The 22,817-nt window shown below is 40.4% G+C and overlaps 1 protein-coding gene across 1 annotated transcript; it reads right to left on the reverse strand.

The window, feature by feature from the left end:
- Nucleotides 1–77: 77 nt before the first annotated feature.
- Nucleotides 78–11,945, reverse strand: LOC110967940 (E3 ubiquitin-protein ligase TRIM39-like). The gene is made up of 6 exons (XM_022217699.2): nt 8,044–11,945; nt 5,387–5,482; nt 4,239–4,472; nt 2,364–2,511; nt 1,908–1,934; nt 78–1,790 (listed from the first exon to the last, which is right to left on the reverse strand). The coding sequence occupies exons 1-6, from the start codon at nt 8,722–8,724 to the stop codon at nt 1,243–1,245; spliced, it is 1,734 nt and encodes a 577-aa protein (XP_022073391.2). The 5' UTR covers nt 8,725–11,945; the 3' UTR covers nt 78–1,242.
- Nucleotides 11,946–22,817: the final 10,872 nt, after the last annotated feature.

Consider the following 22,817-nt stretch of genomic DNA (forward strand, 5'->3'; position numbering starts at 1 on the left):
ACATAAAATGCTGAAAATTATGAAAGACAACAGATATCGGCATTTGTTGATACAAGAGATGAAAATAACCCCCCAAATACAAGAAATATCAGTGAATTTTATTTCAAACTGCAGACAAACTGTCAGAATCACAATCAAAACCCAAAACAGCAACAACTAAAACAACACTACATCCTGTATGTCTGATATTTATCAGTTTTTGTTGCATACACTGTAAAACAAAATACATTAAAAAAACAACAAAATACTGTAATGTTCAAAAACTGGAGCTATAATTACAGACAATTTGGGCCATTTCATTTTCTTTTTATTAACAATTAACATATACATTAACAATTTTTGTGTAGCTTTTACTAGATATTTTCTATAGTTTAAAAAAATGGAAAATAAAGGAAAAAACTACAAAAATTCTTAGTATACATAATTTTTCTTTCAAACAACAACAAATACCAAAATAGTTTTTTTTCTGATCAAAATACAATACAATCATATTGCAATTTTACTGTCAAACACTGTAAAATAACATGAAAAATAATATTTACTAAAATACAGATTATTGATGTGGACATTACAGTTAACATGGAAATGAATATTTCTTTTTCTGTGATTTTTTTCAGTAGTTATATGTGGTTAAACAAAACAGAGAGTCTGTAAAATAACAGTAAACAGTTCTTTAATGAGGTTAAAAACTTTATTTTTTATAGTGTACGGTACTTGGGCAAAAGCATCCCTAAACAATAACTCATCATTTTACCGGATTTTATGTGTCAGATCGGAAACTGTGACCTCCTAGTGTTTACATTCGTTGCCGAGCCACTGTGAAACCTGATTAAGTGATTTGTCATATTTCCACTTTGTTTGTGAACTAACAAGACAGGACAGTGCTGTGTGCAGGCCTTTATGCTAAGCTAAGCTAACAGGCTGCTGGATGTTGTTCCACAGGAATATTTACCTTTTAAACTGAAATCAAATTTTAAATTATAAAGTGTGTCAGTATAGGTTCAGACGTCTAGGACTAAATTAGGAGAACTGAAGATGTGTTGTATTGTATATGTAAATAGAAACATATGAATCATAAAAAAATAATATGATCAGCATCAAGAAATACACAATAAACCTATTCCCTTGTAGCATATTGCAAATTAAACAGATTATCGGTGATGTGTAATAGAGTTATTGATGGACAGAATACGTTTCTGATTAGATCATATAGGATTGTGTTTTTGCATCTCCATCAGTTTCTCATTTTGTGATCTTTACAATCATGATTTTCAGGGGAGCCACCTCCTTCTTTTCTGCAGCCAAACAAGGATCGAATATGGGGTAAATCTTGCCTGTAAAGTTGCACTTTGTGAAGGTGAAGATGTGAGTCTTGGCCAGCACGTTAAAGAAGGACACCTGCCTCTCCTCGTAATCCACAAACACTCCCACCCTCTGAGGAGGGAGAGGCAACATTAAAGGGAATGGATTTTTTGTTAATGCACAGTACTTCCCTCCGTCCTGGTGACTGAGGGTCCACAGGCCGTTTTCTGGGCAGGGAATGATGCGTTCGTTCCTCTTCAGAGAGCCGGAGGCGACTCCCAGCAGCCAGTTGGATTTCCCCTTCACCTCGACCTCCCAGTAGTGCCTGCCTGTGGACAACGCCTGAGTCGCAACAGCAAAAGTGTCCTCTGTGAATCTTGCTATGCTCGATGGAATCTTGTGCTTCTTAGGCGACTGCTTCACTTCTTTCCCATCTTCAGAGACGAGCAGCCAGGGCCCTGCTGTGTCGGTATCGATGGTGACGTCCACTGTCAGACAGAATCAAAAATCCATCCATGAGGACTGCATTTTCAGTCAGAGCTGATTAATAATCCCATGGATACATCTAACTTTGAAGCGAAGGGTGCTCGATAAAAATGACAAACCTGCAAATTTCTGCACTTTCTGGAGCTCTGTGGGAGGAGGACAGAATAGAATAACCAAGATGATCGATGACGCTGCTGATGTTTTCAATAATGAATGACGGAGCGCATAAACGAACAAAAAAAACAGCTCGATATATCAGATCACCTCCTGTGACAACATAGTTTATCAGTCGTTTCATGTGCATTTTCGTTTAATCAGCCTCCGGCCATCAAACTGTCAAACACATGGAGTCAGAAATATGAAGCAGCCAGTATTTTTCATCTATTCATTAATTCTGCTGTCATTTTTAAAAACCCTTTTTAAGAAAATCAGCACAAAATGCCGCAGCAAAAGTCTGATACGGCACATCTCTACTTTATTTTTACATCATCTGACCTGAAAGTCTTTGTATTTGATGAATGGACTGAAGTTTGCAGTAAACAGTACAGTATTTACTGCTAATGTGTCAAACTTACCAGTCACTTCCTGCCGTTTAATTTCCGTTTTGATGAACTCTTTCGCGCTAATCAAAGACGTTCGTATATAATCCAAAAAATCCACCTCATTAACAGGAATGCTTGGCCAGTTCTGAGTTGGTGGGAGTGTGTGGGCTTCACTGAAAGACTGCAGAATCGGAGACAGAAACAATGTTGTGTTGAGCTTTTGTGAGTGAAAAATTCTGATGGATGCATAAGCCCACATTCTTTATATGTATAGATAACATCAGTCAACCTATACCAGGCTTTGCTTTTAATGTTAGTGTGCTTTGAAATCAGGACAAGCTTCTTTTTCTTCCTCCTCTTCATAAGTGATATCCATCTCTGCAGGACTTCTTCACACTCTTTCTGGTGAAAAATCAAGTTTTTAATTTTGTTAACATGCCCATATGGTGTTTTATACACTAAAGGATACAGTATGAGCAAAATAAGCACATGACTATTTCCATCCAGAAGCTGCGGTGTACCATTGACTGTACAAATACACATTCAACCTATCCTGTTGGCTTTCAGATCTTACATATCTGGCTGCAATGATACAACTTGCTGTTGTGTGGTGTAGAGTAGTTGCACAGTGGTTAAATCATCCACCAATCTTTTTCTGATCGAGCATCCATGAGGTCCAACCCACAAGACACAAAGGATCCCGATGTCAGACATTATAACATCCCCCTCTATGTCCATGCCGGACCAGTCAGAGCTGTTTTGATGGCATGAGAGGAACTTACACAGTTTTAAACAGGCAGTTTTAATGGAATGATTGATTCGTGTATAGCCAGTGTTCCTTCTACCGGGCTTTGCAAAAGTTCTGTTACACGGTCTCATGATCTTTAGAGACGTTTACATGTCAGAGTGAAAAATTCCATTAAACAAACTGAAAGTTCTACCTTATAGGCAGGTGTCATTGATACAAATATGTTCTCCGGTGAAGTTGTATCAAGATGGAAGTCAAAAGAGTTGCGGAGAGGCTCAAGAATGGTGAAGATCATTCAGGTCTTCACCATGGTGAAGACCTGAATGACTCTGTGGACGGTCATCCGGCTGATGTTCAGCTGCTTGGCTCTGTCAGACCTGTTGTGGCCAGCATGAAGGAGAGCAGATATCTCAACTCTTGACTTCCATCTTGATACAACTTCACCGGAGAACAAATTTGTGTTAATGTCACCTGCCTATAAGGTAGAACTTTCAGTTTGTTTAATGGATTTTTTCACTCTGACATACAAACATCTCTAAAGATTATGAAACAGACTGTAACAGAACTTTTGCAAAGCCTGGTACTTTTAGCTCTGATTTGGTCTCCTCCAACTCCTGAGGGAAATATCTGGTTCCACTACATTCAAATAAAGGCAGATCATTTTGTCTCTTCATTATTTGGTCCTGGGCAGGTAACAAAAAGCGGATTCATGAATCAGATGCCTGCTATTTTAGGAAACAACGCTGCTGAAAGCGGTGACAATGACGTAAAAGGCATCTGTAAAGGTGTTGGCCATTGTAATGCAAAAAATGATACACTCTATGATGTGAAAATGCTCTAAAGTGATGGTGTAGCGCAGTGTTGAGTAAAACTTTAGCCCTTTCCATTATGCAAATCCGAGTCTAAGAATAGAGGGTGTCTTATTGTTCTGACAGTGACACTCTTTGAGTTAAGTAAATGCAATCGACCTGATGTGTCTTGTTTCCTGGTGTGTAATGAGCATTAGAGCCGGGCACGGCTGCATGCATCGCAATAGACTTTGAGACTTGTTATTGGCCTATATATGTCAAACCCACTGATGCGTGTGCCGATGTTGGCATACATCTACATACAGTCCTACATTCACATGGACAACCGGATTAGATGGTCGGTGCGCTGACCTGCAGGAGACTGATGTGGTCTTCAATATGCGAGAGCTGCTGGAGCTCAACATTTTTCTTCTCCAGTTCATCGATCTCCTTCCTCAGCTCTGTGATGAGCTCCTCAAACCTCTTCTGCTCGGTGTCGTGTCTCTCCTCGATCTCCGCAATAAGGTCTTCATGGGTCTTTTGGATGGAATCCATCACGGACGTGAACACCTTAACGCTCGCCTCCATCTGTCTCCGTGCGTTCTCCTAGAAATCAAGCACATAGAGGATTTTATAACGAAAACTAAGTCCTTTGTACATCAACACTGGGTAATGGTACTATGAAAGCTGGGATTTCTAAGCGAACTGTGGGAGTTTTCAGTTTCATCCATCCATCCATTGTCTATACAATGCTCAGTTCTGATTAGGGTCACAGGGGGCTGGAGTCTATTTCCCAGCTGACTTACAGGGGACACTGTGGACGGGTCACCAGTCTATCACAGGGCTATATATACAGACAAACAATCACTCTCACATTCACACCTACAGACAATTTAGAATCACCAATTAACCTCAGCATGTTTCTGGACCGTGGGAGGAAGCTGGAGAACCTTGAGAAAATCCACGGATGCACAGTGAGAACATGCAAACTCCATGCAGAAAGATTCCAAGCCCAGGTGAAGATAGTTTGCTTACAAGTGAGTAGAAATCAGTTCTTAGTTTATTTTAGTAATGTGATCAAAGTATGTGTTTTTAATTTTGCTGTCAATTCTGTCAACAAAACCATCAGAAATCAAGTAAAATGAAAATTGACAACAAAAGCAACAACATAAAGTAAAAGTTCCCCATAACAACTGCTTCAACTAGACTTTTCTGATGACTGATAATTCCACCAAAAATGTTACATCCCCTGTCTAACACTACTTTGTTTTTTGCCATTTCTTTGCCATTTTTATCTATTCTTTTGTAAATGAGGCTTTCTGGTTGCAGGAGTGAGGGATTAATGAGGGCACATTGCAGACAGGTGTGTTTGAGTGGAGGCAGGTGTGCACAGCTGATAAATAGGAGGTGTTCAGCGCCGTCTGTGCCACTCTGAATTTCCTTTCTGTTGAGTTTAGAAGCGTCTCTGACAGGGCCTGATAAGGGAAGTTTCTTTGCAGCCATTCACATTTGGAACCTACATTAGTTTGTTTCATTGAGTGGTTGATTTCTTCAATCCTCTTCTGTCGATCCTGAATCATCAGCTCCACTTCTCTCCCCCTCCTCTTAATCTGAATCTGGAAGGAAAGCGGCAGTTGTAGTGAAAACACCAAATCAGACTTGCACAAGTGCATGAAAAAGCTGTCGGTTTCAGAACATGCAAGTCTTTTTATTTTTATTTTTATGCTTGCTGCAGTCGCAAAACATGCACATCATGATGAAATCAGCTGAGATGGGAACCAAGAAATTGTGAACCCTGAAGGCCTGCTCACATCAGAGTGACACTGCAAAATTTACCCAACCTCCCACCACATTTCATTTGAAGCTTGGTGACTGCTAGCATGGTAGATGGGTGAACTTTGTAGCTGGAAAGCAAACCCCTAAAAGCTCACAATAACTTTTTTTTAACCCCAGATTGTGCAAAAGGAAGGGAATAAGGAAAGAAATGAACATGTTTGCTGCATATTTCTGCAGTTTTGAATGCTGCTATCACCGGGGTTTAAAGGCATTAGAGGAGATTTAATTTCCTACGACTTTGAACGTAGCATGCGCACATACAACCTCTCCCTCACCCCCCTCTAACCTCCCCCCTCTTAACATTTACGAAGAAACGCCCCCCTCCAGAAACTTGCGTGGCACTCGTGAAGTTGTCTTTTACAGCTGGGTCCCCCTGGATCTTTATCTGCCATTATGCAAAAAAAGATGAGCAAAACAAGTCGCCAGCTAACTATACCAAAGCAACACATACAGAAAACACGTAAGTCCAAGGCGTACGTAATCTACGTAACTAGGCCTGAGCCGGAAGATTTTTGATTGACAGGAAAGGGAGCAAACCAAACGCCTCGGTCCGAGCGCATTGATTGGCTGATGTTTTTCAGGTCCTGCCATGTCCACAGTTATTTATTTTTATTTTTTATTCTTTTAGAGACCAAGCATACAAGTCCACTAAAGGTCAGTATATTCATTTTATGTGAATCAGACAAATTAAACAAACAAAAAAAAACATCCTCCATAATGCCTTTTAAAGGACAGGCAATTTCCGACCGAAATTTCTACTGAAGATGTACAGAAGTAAATTGAATGCTGTTCTTGAACTGTTTGGAGTACATGCATGGTTGGGGTCTCATTTGAAAGCAGACAACCTGAATTTTCACCCAGTGCAGTCAGAATTACTCTAGGTGCTACTGGCACAGAGTATTTCATGTTGGCACACACTGAATTAGGATGAATTTTTTTCTTGGCTACATTTTTTCCCTAATAAAACACCTGAAAATCAGTGTGGCAGCACTGTGAGAGCTTGAAAACACAATATTGCAAAAGCCTGGGGTCTTACATAGTTCAGGTCAAAATTTCAGAGCAATACTACAAGAAATGAGTGTTTCACACATGTATTTGTACTGATATGCCCCGCCCCTGTCAATGTTGGACACCCTCTGTATACCCTCTGCACAATGGTATTACTTCATTTTCAGCCCATTTTCACATTATTTTCACTCCAAAAACTCATAAAGAACTCAAAAAATAACTTCAGATAGGTTTCAGTGTCGATCACACACACAGATTGAGAGGAATACAGAGAACCAACAGGTGGAGCCCGGAGCTCACGAATGAAAAATCATATAAACCCGCTGGCAGAGGCGGGATTTATATTCAAGCCATTCAGCAAGCTCATTGGCTACCAGGCCTGTCAATCTAACGTTTCCTCCGACGTGATTTGCTGAGAAATAAGTCAATCAGTGATGTAATCCATATCTGTCAGACTCGGCCACGGTTGGCTGTTTCGCCGTGGAAGGCGGAACCGAGTCACTTGATTGGTTGAAGTTCGGTTTGAAGCGGAAGAGAAGCCTTCAGTATCCATTTTGAATGCCGAAAAAAGGAAATACAAGCATGTTTGATAAACTTATTTACAAAAATGCACTGAATATGAAACGCACAGCGCCACCACGCGCCGCGTGCACGCGCATGGAGCCGATCGATTTCTGGATTTTTTACTTATTTCGAGACATGTTTTGGACAAAGTATTATACTGGATTGTTTTCTCTGGATGGCTAAGCTTGGGTTCTGGCCGGTTTTTGTGGATTATCTTCATTTCTGACCAGAAACGAGCGTCCAAAGTGCGTCTACAGGTGAGCTGTATACCTTTACGTGACTTGTTGTTTGTTGGACAAATGTGTTTATATTACCCGCTGTGGTAATCACATCTGAAAGTCGTTTATACCGGCGGATTCATGAGAATCTCAGCTTTCTATGTGTGTATAGTGTTTGTATAATCGTGTTTGCAGTGTCGTTCTATTTTTCAAAAAGCGTATGCCGATATCAAAACGGCCCGTCCGCGGGCCGGCGTACTTTAACGGGTTTTAAGCTTGGGAGTTTTAAAACTAGGTAGCGGTTTTCTCCTTAGATTGTCAGGAGGGGTGAAATCTTAGTATACAGTGAGCCCGACCTTACACCTAACTCTAGCTTTTCAACTTTTTTCCTTCTTGACCTCTTATCGTTTTGTGCTTGAAGCAATGCAGCAGATTTCCAAACAAATTAGGCTTTTAATGAAAAGTAAATTTAGATTTAGGAGGTTGCAGTCTGCCTGAGTCATTTTGTTTGAGCGTTGCCCTTTAAAATGAAGCAAAATCTCAATTTTTACCATTTTTTGCTGTGCCGCCACCTCTGCCGTCACAACTTGGTGCCTGCTGTGGTCGGTTTCAGCACAGATCTGACAGATAAACTTCTCCTCCGTCTTGCAGAACAGCTCCAAGACCTTCTCGTGCTTCTTACATATTCTGTCCTCCAGGTTTCTAATCGGTTCAGTGAGCTTATGTCTGCTCAGGGCTGCGGCTGTGTTGTGAGGCTCCAGGTGAATCTCACAGTAAGACGCCATACAAACCAGGCAGGACTTTGTGGCCTTTAGCTTCACATCTGTGCAGATGTCACACGGTACTTCGCCAGCTCTCGCCTCACCGCCTTTTCTTTTTACCAGCGGACTTGGAGTTAGGCTTTTGAAGTGATTGACAACCTCTCTGAAGGAGTAGTTGATCCGAAGCTCGGGTCTCTTGTAAAACGTCTCCTTGCATAGGGGGCACCTGCTCAGCTCTGAGGTGTCCCAGTAGCTCTCGATGCAGATCTTGCAGAAGTTGTGTCCACATGGAATCGAGGCCGGGTCGGTGAAAAGATCCAGACAGATGGAGCAGTTGAACTGGTGCACATCTAATGTGTCTGCCATGTCCAAAATCACTGGGGAAGTAAAATAAAACAGCACGCAATGATTTCTAGAGATTATAGAAGAGTTTTCTGATTTGAATCTAAACTTCGGGGAAACTCTTTCCATCTCTTCCTCAATCAAACAGGTTTAATGGAATGTGGGCAAATAAAAACTCCCTCACTGACGGTATCAATTAAACACTGGGGACAGTCACGATTGTTTCTAGGAAGAAATATTTGACTATCTTTGACTCAATGGAAACTTATAGTTCTGTATTTTAGTTTGGCTTATCCATTTGATCGTTATTTGTTTTCTATTTACAGTGCAATAAAAGGCAAATTTCATGACTAATATCCTACCATACCTTACATTTAGCTGCAAGAAATTCAATAGCAACTAAAAAAAACAGTTCCAATGACTTTTAAAGTACAATAAACGACTTCACAGAATAGAAATTGAATCCTAATTCTGCCCACTACACTGAGAGAATAAGATATCGAGACATACCTGTGTGATTGTTGGTTGCTCTCTGAGGTATGACTGATGACAAGAGTGCTGGATTCTCTGCCCAGACTTGTGGGTGTAACTGCGATCTGTGATTGGTGCACTGTCTCATTAAAATTTGCATGTAGAACAAAGAACTAGTAGTACCTTTATTCATCCTATTCCTTCCTGCCTTCTAATATTAAACTATTTAACCAATAGTTGGGAATTTTTAGAGGGAGTTTGCAGTTTGTTTTACGGAAGTCAAGCTTCTCTGCGTGAATTTATGGTAATTTTATACGATTTTGTCTCGGAACCACATCTGACCATATTGTCAAATACCACTAATTTAACAAGAAGTTGAAAGTTGGTTCGGGTTTATTTCAAAGGAATTTTAAGTGTCATGTATTCAATTACCATACCTATGAACACACAGGTTTATAAAGTTAATAGTTTTTTTTAAAAAGTGAAGTTGCTCTAATTAGATTCTTACTCCTTTTAGCTCCTCCCCTTAATGAGACTATGTCCATAAGTTTAATTATGCAATGGTCAGTATTTGTTTTTGTACACCTAAGACAGAGGGGATGTAAAATTTAGACCAATTTGCAACTTTAAAGGTTTATTGTTGTTCATGAATACAGTTTTTCTTTTCATGCAACCGTAAGCAATTAAGTTGTGGGAAGGATTACTTGCTAAACACATGTCCGCTATGTGTTTAGCAGAAACGCATAGAAAAGTTCAACCTGATAGTGGAGTCGGATGACAAAATGTGGGACTTATTACCACTGTTATTGTTGACAATAGCTCAGCTTGAGCTGTGACTGACAGACACAGGGAGAGTTTTGTTCCTGAAGGGTTCGAGAACAGCAGCAGCTTATTGGTTTTCAGAGTAAAACTTTCATACATGACAAACCTAAGGAACAAATTCTGTCACATTGCAATATAATGCTTTATTCTTCAGGAGTTTTCAATTTGAATACAAATTACTGAATTACTCCAGTCTTGAATCCTGTTATTGTGTAGTGTAAAGTAGCTTTACAGTGTCTGAGCAGAGAGACAGCTGAGCTGGCTGCAGTTTTATAACGTGCAGAGTTACATCGAAGCCATTTTAAAGCAGGATGGGATTATTTTGAGTGTGATAAAAGCCCTAAATATTTAACATTGACACACAGAGATGAGTTTGAAGGGTAAAAGCAATGACTGGACATTTAAAGCGGACTGCCTTTAACCATTTGACGTACAAATACTGTAAGCGTCTTCCTGTGTTTAGATTCATAAAATAGAATAGTATCGAATTTGTCATTGTAACAAATATAACAAAATTAAAAATGCAAACCAGTCAGTGCATTCTTCACAAATAGGTCTAACTAATTCAAAAAACAGGGTATAACAAAAGCTTAAATCAATAATAGATAACACTAGAATAAATGAATGAACCATCAAACCTCACCCACACAAATCTACATATTCACTTCCTATATATTCTCATTATTGAACTTATTCCACAGCTGAACAGAGTTGAGAATGGTAATCGCTGTTGGGTAAAAGCAGTTTTTGAGTCCGTGTTTTGATTAGACCTAAACCGTCTACGTGATGGCAAAGGCTCAAACAGGGAGGAGCTAAACGAGAAGTGTTTTTTATATTGTTCTGTGCTTTGTTTAAGACAGCAGGCGTGGTGTAGTTCTTCCAGTAAGAGGCAAGGACAGCTGATGATCTTTTGTGCTGTTTATGAGCCCCTGAAGCGCTTCCCTGTGAGCCACTGTGCAGCTGGTGCACCAAATACATCCGTCGAAATGCTCTCAACTGGGCACCGATAAAAGGACTCTATTAATTTTTTGGCATCAAGTTTTGATAAAATGTTATAACTTAATATCCTCTCGCAAAAACAGTGTCAATAAATAGAATATTTTGCATTTCCCCTTTTAATACTCCCCTCTATGAGCACTCAGTTCAGTGCAGATGAGGGTAAAATGCACTAAAAGCTGCTGTTCTTTGCCTCCACCACTAGTGGGCGGTCTTGGGCAGGCCCTGAACGAGCACCATCTCCTGCCAGCAGATACTTTACATTCATCATGCATTTTTACCCTATACAGTAGCTAATGCTGTCGCCCATAGCAACGTTTGAGTACAGCAGCAGCACAGACTCACAGATTCACATGTTTGCATGCACTTTACAACCACAGCGCACAAGTGAACTCATGCTGGAGTTGGTATAGTTTTACAGAATATTCTCTCCATTTCAGCTCTTGGATTCTGACCCGCAAATGCCACCACTGCACCATCCAGGTCTCCGAAAGATTGATTTCTCCTTTGCACTGCAGCATATTGATAGCATTGATGTGAATGGCACATTCAGGAGGACTTCTGTTCTAAAAATGACCACTTGTCCAGGTCCCAGATGATATCGATCCATTTCGCTTCCTCTGCAAATGTCATTGCATCTCTATTTATCTGTTGCATGTTATTGATCGCCTTACACATCTTCATTTCCTCAGTTTCTGTTGCTGCACCATTTATAGCCGAAAACAATTTATGGGGGGTTAAAACTTGTCTCAAAAGGAGCCAGCTGTTATATTATTTTAATTATTGCAGAAATCTGTGTGCTTTTGGAGGAGTTTGAAATAATCTGGAGGGGAAAAAAAACACCTGCCTACTTGCAGCCGTGTGTGTGTGTGTGTGTGTGTGTGTGTGTGTTTGTGCATGAGGGCATGCATCGGTGCGTGCATGCTGTGATAGTCAGAGTGGCCCCCACAGCAAACCCACTGCAGAGATTATGTCGCATGATGTTATGGAGCTACAATTTCTTGGAGTGGGGGATTCTGCTTTCTCTCCCTGTCGCAGTGTCAGTCAAGGTAAATGTATTCCTCCCCCCTCCCCTCCCCTTCTCTCCTCCCCCATTTCTCTCTTTCTCCCCTCAGTCCACTCGCAGCTCTTCTTGGTATCCGTCCATCTTTCGTCTCCCTCTTCCCCCTTTATCTGCCTTCATTTCTCCCATTGTTTTATTTTCCATCCCCTCATCCACATGTTCTTGCAGGATTATAAATAGAAGCTATACCCTTCTCTCTCTCTCTCTCCATTGCTTCCTGTTTTTTTTCTTCCTTCCCTGCAATCCGGCACTCAGTCTCTGCTTGAAGCTCCACTGCGCTGCTTTTCCCCTCCTCTCCTCTCCACACCTCTCACTCGAAACTCCCTCACCTCCATCTCTTTCTTTTCATCTTCTAATTTGAAGAACTCCGCGAGAACCCTTCCCTACAAACAAGCACAGCCCTTAAGAAAATTCTGCTTTAGGTAACGCGCTCGTCTCGCTTTATTTCCCTCCCGTCTGCATCCCCCCCCCCCCCCCCCATGCCTCTCAAACCCCAGTATAGCTTCCTCACATCTCAGCATGTTGCTTCCTCTGCGTCCTCCCTCCTCCAGCTCACATCTGCTGTGTCGTCTTCCGCCTTCCCCCTCCTGCTCTCCGTTTTCTTAGAGAGGGTATCAGTGCTCTCACCTCCTTCGGGGGATATTGTAGCGCTAGTGAGCATTATTGATAGTCATTGCGGATAGTGTCACACTCTCTATGTTACTGATAACCTCCCTGTGCCCCAGCAACCGGAGGACAAAACCCACAGCTGAAATGATGCCACCTACATCTGATCATGTGGCAAGTCTCGGCGGGGTAAACTGTTGCACCATTAGCGCTCCTAATAACTCTGAGACTTCATGACGGGATCTTCTCTTCGGACTTTTTAGAGGAAGTCGATACTGTCATGCTCGAGCGCTACTTGAAAGGCATTTCTGAAAACTAACCCTGCTGCTGAATGATTATATAACAGCACTAGTGCAGAGTGATTGATTGTATCCAGTGTAGTGGAACCGATGATTTGTGATTTAGCGACCACATGCGACATCAGCACCAATGCCATTTGGAACTGATCCAACCACAAAGTGCTTCATTCTGGTGATCACCTCCTACTGAGGGAAACTCTGAGCTGTTAAATTACCACTTCATGCTGAGTCAGGAGTCAGTCATGAACTTAGCATCAGTTGCATCTGCATCCGGTTGCACCCTCAACTTTCAGCTTGTTCAATGGATGAAAAATGTTTTATCTCAAATGGGTGTTGTTGAATGCATCTGAAAGAGGCATTCATTGTCCAGTGTTAAATAAATGTAGCATGAGCTGTGTCACAGCAAATTTATTGTCTGAAAAATACTGCAAACACTGAAATGCCAAAAACAGCAGTTCCCCAAATGGCCACTAGAGGCTGGCTCCAAAACCAAGTCAGCCTCCATAGATCCCAATGTTAAAATGTCAAACTTCAGGCAGAAAGAAACATGTTCACATCCTGGTATAACAAATGGTTTCGGTCTCTGTAGCTAATTTCCACGTTCATGACACTTTGCCGCACCTCTTTCCTTATTTTAGGATTAGCTGAGCTCATCCCAGTGTAAGCTGGAGTTCATGGCTTGATGGAGTCAACACTGCTGATGTCATCACCTCTGTGGAGTCCGTTCTTGGTCCACTTCTTTAACTTATATTAATTCCTTTATCGTCTGTCCCTTTAGGGTACTGTGCAGATGATTCAGATTTGTCTGTTACAGAATCATAAACACCGCAATCCTTCTAAAGACCATAGAGGAACATCCATCCATCTATTATCTCCACATGGCTTAATCCTCATTAGGGTTGTTGAAGCCTATCCCAGCTGACTTACTCATAGGCAGGGGACACTGTGGATGAACAGGGAGAGCATGCAAACTCCACACATAAAGATCCTGGGACACAAACTGGGATCTTCTAGCTGTAAGGTGACAGTGCTAACCAGCGATCCACTGTGCAGCCCACTTAGAGGAACAATTCTCTTAATCTAAAGTAACAAACAGAAGTTAGGATCTTTGCAGCCCTCGGCCATGATGCCACTCTAAAGCACAGAAAACAGTGGACACCTACAGACAAGCAGCTGTACTTATCTAGTCTCCAGGAATCTGCTTCGAAGACTCCAATGCACAAATGCACAGTAGGTTGTATTTACCTAATCTGCAGGTGAGGATGTCCATTATTTTCCCTGTAGAGTGGCTGCCGCATGGACATGAGCCTTAGTTGCAACCTTTGACACATGGGTTTTAGCAAAAAGCAGGATATGTCTAACGATATTTTTACATTTAATAAACACATAAATGCAATTTTCAGAGTTTCTTCTAGCTGACAGTCCTTGAAATAGAAAAAGTGATTAATTTCTTCATTTTTTTTAGCACGTTTGCGTTTGTCTTTGCTCAAGTTCCAGCCAGTCTCTGCTCTCCTTTCAAAATGCTAAGAAGCTGCTGGTCGGCTGCAAGACCACATTTCACCTGTACTTGCTTTTCTGCATTCGCTTGCAGTTGTGTGTGGAATTAATTTCAAGATTTTATCATTTGTTTTCAAGTTTTTACTTCTTTGATCTTTTAGCGTTCTATTCTCACAAGATCAGTGAGGTCTCCTGGTTGTTTCAAGGTCCGTATTAAAATGTAGAAGAGCTCAGCAGCTGCTCCTAAAATATGGAACAGTTGAACCTTCAAATCAGGACATTACTAACACTGAAGCCACTTTTAATGCTTTCACATTCTGCGCTTATTTATGAATTTACTCGACTGAACAGATATCCAGAGTGCCTGTTGACAGGAATGCTAGCATGCTTCTGTTAGCATTTAGCTCAAAGCAGCACTGTGCCTAAACACACAGAGCCACCAGCATGGCTGCAGCAGATCCATCATGTAAATGAAGCCGCATAAGAGTCAAAGAAGGGAGATAATGAATGCAAGGTCGGGGAAGTCCAACTAGAGCATGAAAGCACACATTTCCATCTCACCTGCAGTTTGAACAGCAACATTAAATCATCTGCAAGACTCTTGCTTGTGTTGATTTTTGGCAAGAAGATTGTAAAATAATGCAAATAAAAAAGCATTTCATTCTGTTTATTGGGGATTGGTTTCCTCAAGCATAATAAATGCAGGAAAACGCATAGATTTCATTCCAATAGGGTAACTGAGTGAGTTTATGATGCACAGACCAATCATGCTTCTGTTATGCTTCTCCACCCCCCAAAGGAACATTCTGAACCATTAAGAGCTGCTAAAGACACTTTCCTCTTCATATTTCCTCCACCTTTTTTGTTTTCTTTCCAAAATAACAGCAACTGCAGTCTCTGCAAATGCTAAAAAAAAAAGGAGCATTTTCATGCAGATAAACAGCCTTGTGTGTGTATGCAGCATTATGAATGTGAAAGAAAACAGCGCAGAGGAAGCCAAACGGTGACGTCTCCACTGAAAGAACGATAAATTTAGCCACAGAGTCATTGAAAAGCATTTTTGCGTGGCTGCAGGCGACGTGTTTTGTCTCCTGCAGTTTCACCAGCCAGACACATGCAGCTGCTGAAAAGCTCCAACACTGCAGTGCTTCATTCACATGCAGTTTGTGAGCCGCTCTGCTGCTTCACATCTCGCCTGTTGCTGCACGTTTCCTCCGTGTGTGTGCGTTTGGGCATCTTTAGCAGCGAGTTCTTTCACTGTAATATCTGTATCACATCCGTATCAGGTAAAACCTTTTCATGCGCCACATGGTTTTTGTCCTCTTCCTGACTCACGTCGTTTTTTTTTGTTTTTTTTTGTCGGTGTAATTGAGACGTGAGAGTGCACACATTCAGGATTTGCTTAAACAGTGGAGCACATCGCCGCCGCTGACAGCAGCTTTATCTCTTCTCCCTTCAAATGTGATCTGATCTGATGCCATCTGATCTAATCTCGCATCTCATCATCTCCTGCTACTTGACACATGCTTTAATAAAGACGCCGGAAGACGACAAAAAGGCGGGCAGCGGGATTTTTCTGAAGCATTTTGAGGCAAAAGATCACGAGGTCGTAAAAAAATGTGAAATCCGAGGCCTTCAATTACCGAAAATAGAAACGATTGATTCTTTTTAGCTGCAGGATTTTCTTTTGTTTAAGCGCGCAAGATCAAAGAGCTTCTCAGGCTGAAGGAGCACAAATGGAGTGTATTGGAAAAAAATTGTCTTTTCATTTTTCCTTATCCGAGCAGCTTATCCAAACATAAATAAAGCGCAGCATTCATACAGTGTCTCGTATTTATTTGGAAGCATTGCGTGTATGAAGATGGTCGGCTTTTCTTGCCCAGCACACACTTTCTCCATTTCCTCCTCTTTAGCTGCCTAAAGAGGTCGACCTTTGACCTGCTGCTGCTTTTTTTTCTTATTAGTTTTTCTTGCTTTTTTGTCAGGAGCCTCACAATGTTGCTGATCATGCAGTCTGAACTCGGATTTGCTTACAAATGTGAATTAAGACTGACATGAACCTGGGCTTTTAGTTACTTTTATTGATTTATTGACAAGATAAGAAGTAAAATTGATTGAAGAATTGATTTTTAACACGGCAAATTGAGTCTCAAGGGAAAGACACTGATGGGAACACAGCAGATAACAGTCAGAGCTGCCCTTGATGAGAAAAATAGTAGATGGAAAATACGTTCTATATCATTTCAAAGAAAAATGCAAAGATGATGGAAAAGCAGTTCCTTTTTCAGGTTTAGTTTTTCTATAGTTCTTTAATTCACTCCAGCTTTTATGAGCGAGACTCTTTAGTCTTGATATATTAGACTAGTTAGAGTAAAAAAAAGGGAATTCCTTTGCAGCCTGAAGCATTATATGTACTGAAGTTATTCTTTTCATCTACATCCAACATGCTGTTGCCAAAACTGCTGGTTGTGGATCTTCATTAAGCTGACAGACTAAAATCTCATGTTTCATCCTCTTAGTTTTTTCAACCTTGCAACAACCTTGTTCACAGCATAAACTTAAAGGACATATATTTACATGTTTCTCCATTAAACTTCCACTGCCATCCACATCGGTATGTAAACACCTGGATTTATTGTGATCAAAAACGACATATAGCGCTTCTAAAGCACTCAACTTATTACAAAAAAACCCAAAATGTATGACAAAAATAGCCCACTGTCAATATTTTAGAGACCATTCCAAAATGTCATTAGTCATGCTTTCAGGGGAGTTCATGTCTTATTAAGAGGAGCCAGATTTTATATGATGAATTGCTTTAAGCTACTCTTCTGCTGTGTCCACTCTTCCTTCATATCTACTTCTATTACAGTTCTTTAATCATTTTTATGTCAGTCAGAAGGTACAAGGTGGTCCCCTTGCAATCAAATATGAATGGTCAACTCACTTGTGTGCCTACAACTTTGGATTTTAATAATAAAAAGAGAACTTGTTGAGAAAATTTGCTTCCTTTTTTTTAAATAGTGATTTTGTAGCTTTAAAGAATTTCTCCAGTGAAGACTTGATGAGTTAAACCTGTGGAGCTTTCTGGATCACAATTCTTCTTGGTTTGAACATGTACTATAGGGCTAAATCACTACAACATTACGACTTGCTATTGTGTCACCAAGCATAGTTTTACAGTGTTTGAGCAGAGTTGTAAATGAACGGGTTTGGTAAAGCTGCAGTGAGCGGTGGTGTAGATAGAGGCACAGCTGACCAAGCAATGAAAAAAAAAAAGAATATTTGAACTGCAATTTTTTGAACAGCTATTATTTTGTCAATTTAAAATCACAGAAAAACACTGTTTATAATAATATAATAATAATTAACTGTTATAAAAAAACAAAAAAGGTAAATCAAAAATTAGTATTTTTATAAATGGTGGTTGGTTCTTTTACCATATCTGACTGCAAAATTACAGTTTTACTGTATTTAAATCAGGAAAAAAATATTATTTTATTCCTGAATTATATTTTTGAACGTATTGTTTCTGACACTCCTGTTGCCATATTTTCTACCATGTTTTTGTTTTTTATTACTGTATGAATGATTGGGCTTTATCAGTGACTAGAGGGACTGTAAATCAGCAGAAAACATCATTATTGTTGCATCATTTGCTATTATTTGAAATGAAAACGATGTATATTAAGGATTAAAAAATGATTTATTAAATTATTTTAAATGTTATTTTACAGATTTTTACTGGAAAATTCTAGCTTACTAAAACTTAATAATTTACATGTTGATGTTTTTTTTAAAGGCTTAAACTTGACAGAACGTCCACATCAAAGTTCAGTTTTTTTTTACAAATACTATTTTGTTCCGCTATGTTATGTGGCCATTAAATTACATTGTTTGATATATTTAAATTAACTTTAAAACATACAGAGATTCTGTGACTTTAATAGTTTTTTTTTCTTTCATTTTTTGAATGTTAATTTTCCATCTTTTTTTTTTTTTAATGCTGTCTTTGTAGCACCATTGCTGTCAGATTTTTAACACTTTTTAATGGGATTTAATTTGGGCTTAAGGACTGACAGTGCTAAGCATCTTCATATTGCCACAGCTTTTCTTTAACACTGTCAAGCTTTTCAGTCAAATAGATTTTTGAAATTTTGTACCTTTTTAAGGTTTCTTTTTTTCTGAGACACTGAAAAGTTGGCTAAATCCTGTTTGTTGCAGCCAAATTCAGCACCGTTGTGGAAAAATTCACCATTAAAAAGTGCGATCGAGGGCCGGTGAGTCACAGATGTTCAGACTGTAGCATATACAGAAGACTTGTTTGAATAAAACCCAGCAGTGATTTGTAATAAAGGTTTTACAGGATTGTGAGAATTCATCGTCCTACATTTTACTGCACCAAAACACAAATGAGCAAGTCTGATTCAGTTCTACAAAGACTGCACCACATATTATATAATATGGTACTCATGCTTATTAATTTGTTAGTTTGGCATTTTACTTTAAATATATTCATATTTAAACAAACGCCTCGTGTTTATCTCGATGTCTAATTTAAAAAATTTGTGTCAAGGGGCTATGCAAAGACATGGCGTCCTATTTATCCTGTGTATAATTGAGTGCTCTAAATTCCTAAATTCCAGCACTGTAATGAGCAACGCATGATCTGTAGCGTTATCCACGAGCCCGTTTGAACTGGAACAGCACCCAGAGGGGACCAGATTGAAACTAGCTCCTCAGGGGGCGGACTCGTAGCAATACTATCATCCCCTGAAGGATCCGGGTCAGCAAGATCTCCTTTAAGCAACTGAAATTACTTTCAGAGCTCCACATTCAGAATAATTCACTGCATCCATTTGAAACGGTCATAGGCGTGCATGTGCTGTTAGCATATTTGATGCTAATTGACAAAAAAAATGAAACGAGCAATAAGCGGGTCGAGTTCAAAGCAATATGCAGCTAATTTTATTTTGTGCAGAAAACACAATACAGGGAGTGTTCTTGTGCATTCTCACCTCGGCCACCATTTCTCAAAGTCCAACAACACATCATAGATTTGAAATGTTAAAATACACAGAGGGAATTCAAAGTCTACAACATACAAATATGGGGTTTTTTTTTCACATGCCGTCACGTCAGAAACACAACCAAACGAGTCGGAGAAGTTCACAATAACAAAGGTTATAGAAACATAATTCAAGAAGTAATAAATAAAGCATCGATCATCATGGTAGAATAAGAGGCAATAAGAATATCGGTGGGTTGTGGGTGGGGCCCTGTAGAGCTTCCTGATTGGCAGATGCCTCCCTGAAAGGACAGTGGTCACTGATTGGCCACGCTGTGACGGGCAAGCGAACGCCTCAATGCCACGGTGTGAGCGTACAATCATCTCAAAATACAAACTAAAATCCTACTTCACGGGTTTTCTTCACAGTTGTAGACAAACTGCCGACTATTCACCTAAAACATGCTTTTTTTTCTGGAGCATTTCAGTGAGGAATTCTCTTCTTCTTCTGGGTTGCTTCGCTGTTGCTTTACGTCACTACAGACAACATAAAGAAGGGATGTACAAGAAGAGATTATCTAAATATGTTTCTGTTCTCTAAAGTATGGCTTTGATGTCATTTCTAGGCTGTAAAGCTGTGCCCAAATGTTGGCAAACCGCACCAATTACTTCTCTCTATCGAGTCCATTATATTCTTGTCAAGCATAATAAGAGGTGGATGTAGATAAACATATGCAAGCAGAGGAGAATATTAAGTTAGCAAGCGTGGATTTAGGGGGACGCTGTGCAGACGCTGGAGTGTGAATGGTGCGTACAAAAGCCTGTTTGCCAAGCTCTTGTCTGCCGTGACGTCAGGAGGTTTTTAAGGAGGATGTGCGGACTTCACTTAAGCCATCTTAGATGAACTATATGCAGCTTTTTTTCTTTTTGCTCCATTCATGATCACAGCAGTGAGACAAGCTTTTTATTCCACCCATCCTTCCCTCTTTCACAGCGAGCATGCTGTGCTCGCCGAACCCCGCATTGGGTTGCCTTCGGGGAAAGTGAAATGAGGTCAGGCTAACAAAGCAAAGCGAAAACACAGCATTGACAAAGAAGGAAATGAAGAAAGACAGAAAGACCAGTGTGCTTACATGCTATAATGTGTGCAAAGAGGAGGGGAGCTAGAAGTCTTAACATCGGCCAAAACTCCGGATGGGATATTGAGGGAAAAGTAGAAGTTAAGATTGGATGAGTTCTTGGCAAAGCTGGCCTGCAACTTCTCGTTTGCCGCACTTTGATGCTGAAAACATAGCAGCATCTGTCCCGTGATGAGCTCAGTAAGCAAAGTGCATCCACGCGAATGGCTTATTAACACTGTATTAGTAGTTACAGAAACAAAGAGCAGGTCTATACATCGATAAAGATACAGTATGTTAGAATATCGCAAAGGAAAAAGTGACATCCCTGCCTGATTGTAGAAAAGGTCACGCATGAACAGATTTTAAACTGCATGCTCATTACTCATTACAGGAAACTGCAACTTTGATGGCTTTATCAACTCTACATTTTCATCAAACTCCTTTCTCCCCTTTAAATTCTTGATATTTGGAGTTGTTCCGTTCACTACAACCCTCGGCGGCTACCCGGATAACAGAGATGTCGCTGAAACGTGGCTGCAGACTCCTGTGAGGATCAAACCTGTGACCTTTCAGTCGCTTGTATCCAATCGCCTGAGTGGTCTCTCAGCCTCAAATCCACAGGGCTTATCACAAGTCACATTTCACATTGAAATGACCAGCTTGGCGTTACTTCCTCGAGTTGTCTGTTGCCAAGCAACATTAAGGTTCTTAAGATTCTGACAGGTAGCTATTTACAGCCTCCAGACAGAGACTCTGTGAGCAGGTTCCTACAACGATGATTCAAAGTCTTCCCTCTTTATACAAACTACACATCAAACAGGCTCCGTCTGGTCATTCTGGCTCAGACTATTTTCCAAAATCCTTCAAATATAACAAATATGTTAGATTTAAACAATTTGTCGGTCAGGTTTCTGTGACATACGAGCATCCTTATACCCGAGAACTGCGCTAATCTGCTTCATTAGGACTGCGTGGGTGTTGTTGGATCAGATTTGAACTGTCACCAGCCTGATTTAAATGCCGCTGAATGCTGAAACACGTGGCATGACCTTGTTTCAACGGCTATGAACAACCACAATGACTGCAATCAGCTGTTACAATGTCATCTACACTTCACTGACTCCTGCTTCCCCCTAAAAGATGCTTGCAGGTCTGAAACATACAGCCAATGTGAAGTGCCCTAAACCTGCATTGTCTTGTAATGGCCAGCAGGGGGCTACTCATCTGGAAGTCCAATTGTATAGGAGTTTGTGAGAAAACAACCATACTTTTTGTTAGATTTGCTACCTCAGTAAACAATTTTCAAATGAATTTATAGTCCCGGTGGTTACTTTCAAGTCTTTGTCAGCATATTATAATGTTATTTTTGTAAATTCTGATTGCATTTAAAGTAAAAAAGAAAAGAAAGAGGTTATGCATCATGGTTTTCTTGCATTCTCAGTTTGCTCATCACTCGTGACATTTGGTTTTAAAAAACAAGGATGGCAACGGCCAAAATGCCAAACTCAAGGCTTTATAACAGTAGCGCACACACAGCGGTTGATGTCACTGTCGCTACATCCATCATTCACAGTCCGTGACCCCGATGCCTTTTGGCTCCATCAGTCCAGTGACCCGCACAGATCATAAAGGGCAGCTGAGAGTCATCTGAAATGTGAATTCACTAAGAGTATTCATAGTTTGTCTGAAAATAGTGATTATATAAGAGCTGCTCAACGCATTGGAACAAGCTGGTTGAGAAAATATGCTTTTAGGACCAAAATTCAAGACCTACACCAGTTAAAAACATTCAGATCTCTGTTGTGAAGTGTGTTGCCGTGGTGTTGAACAGCTGGATAAAGTGTCGCAGGTGCATAAAGGAGGCTGAATCTCAGTGGCGACCGCTAAGCTTGGCTGTGCTGTATTTATAACTTGTTAATCCTATCAGTTCAAGCTCAAGTGTATCTACACCGGACAAGCAGATTTAACATTTTTTTAAAGAATCGCGTGCAAGCAGTGCTTTTTACTTGATGTGTCTATTCAGCATGCCTCCCAAATCAAATCCACCTAAATCCGTCTTACTGTGCGTGTCAGGTAATTATTTGAAAACCGTGTCAAATCCTGTTTAGGGGAGAAAAGGGAGTTTGATATCAAACTCGGGCGATGTCATCGACAAATCTCCTTTTGCGCCGCGGAAGGAGGAAACAGCGGGACTGTGACGGAGAAGAGCGAGCGGGCAGCAGCTTGTGCTGGTCGCATTTTCTTTTTTGCAACCGCTTCCTGTCCTCGAAATGGAAAAGAGGTTACATTCCAATAATAATTTGAGTAATTAGTGAGATTGTTATTAAAGCAATGGAGAG

Source organism: Acanthochromis polyacanthus, chromosome 23, assembly GCF_021347895.1.
Source record: "Acanthochromis polyacanthus isolate Apoly-LR-REF ecotype Palm Island chromosome 23, KAUST_Apoly_ChrSc, whole genome shotgun sequence".
Lineage (NCBI taxonomy): Eukaryota > Metazoa > Chordata > Actinopteri > Pomacentridae > Acanthochromis > Acanthochromis polyacanthus.

Excerpts from the sequence above, each read along its gene's own strand:
- LOC110967940 (XM_022217699.2), bottom strand. The coding sequence starts at position 8,724 with ATGGAAAGAGTTTCCCCGAAGTTTAGATTCAAATCAGAAAACTCTTCT. Across the intron at positions 5,483-8,043 it reads TGGCGGCACAGCAAAAAATG|ATTCAGATTAAGAGGAGGGG; the intron begins GTAAAAATTGAG and ends CTTTCCTTCCAG. Across the intron at positions 1,935-2,363 it reads TAAACGGCAGGAAGTGACTG|AGCTCCAGAAAGTGCAGAAA; the intron begins GTAAGTTTGACA and ends CTCCTCCCACAG.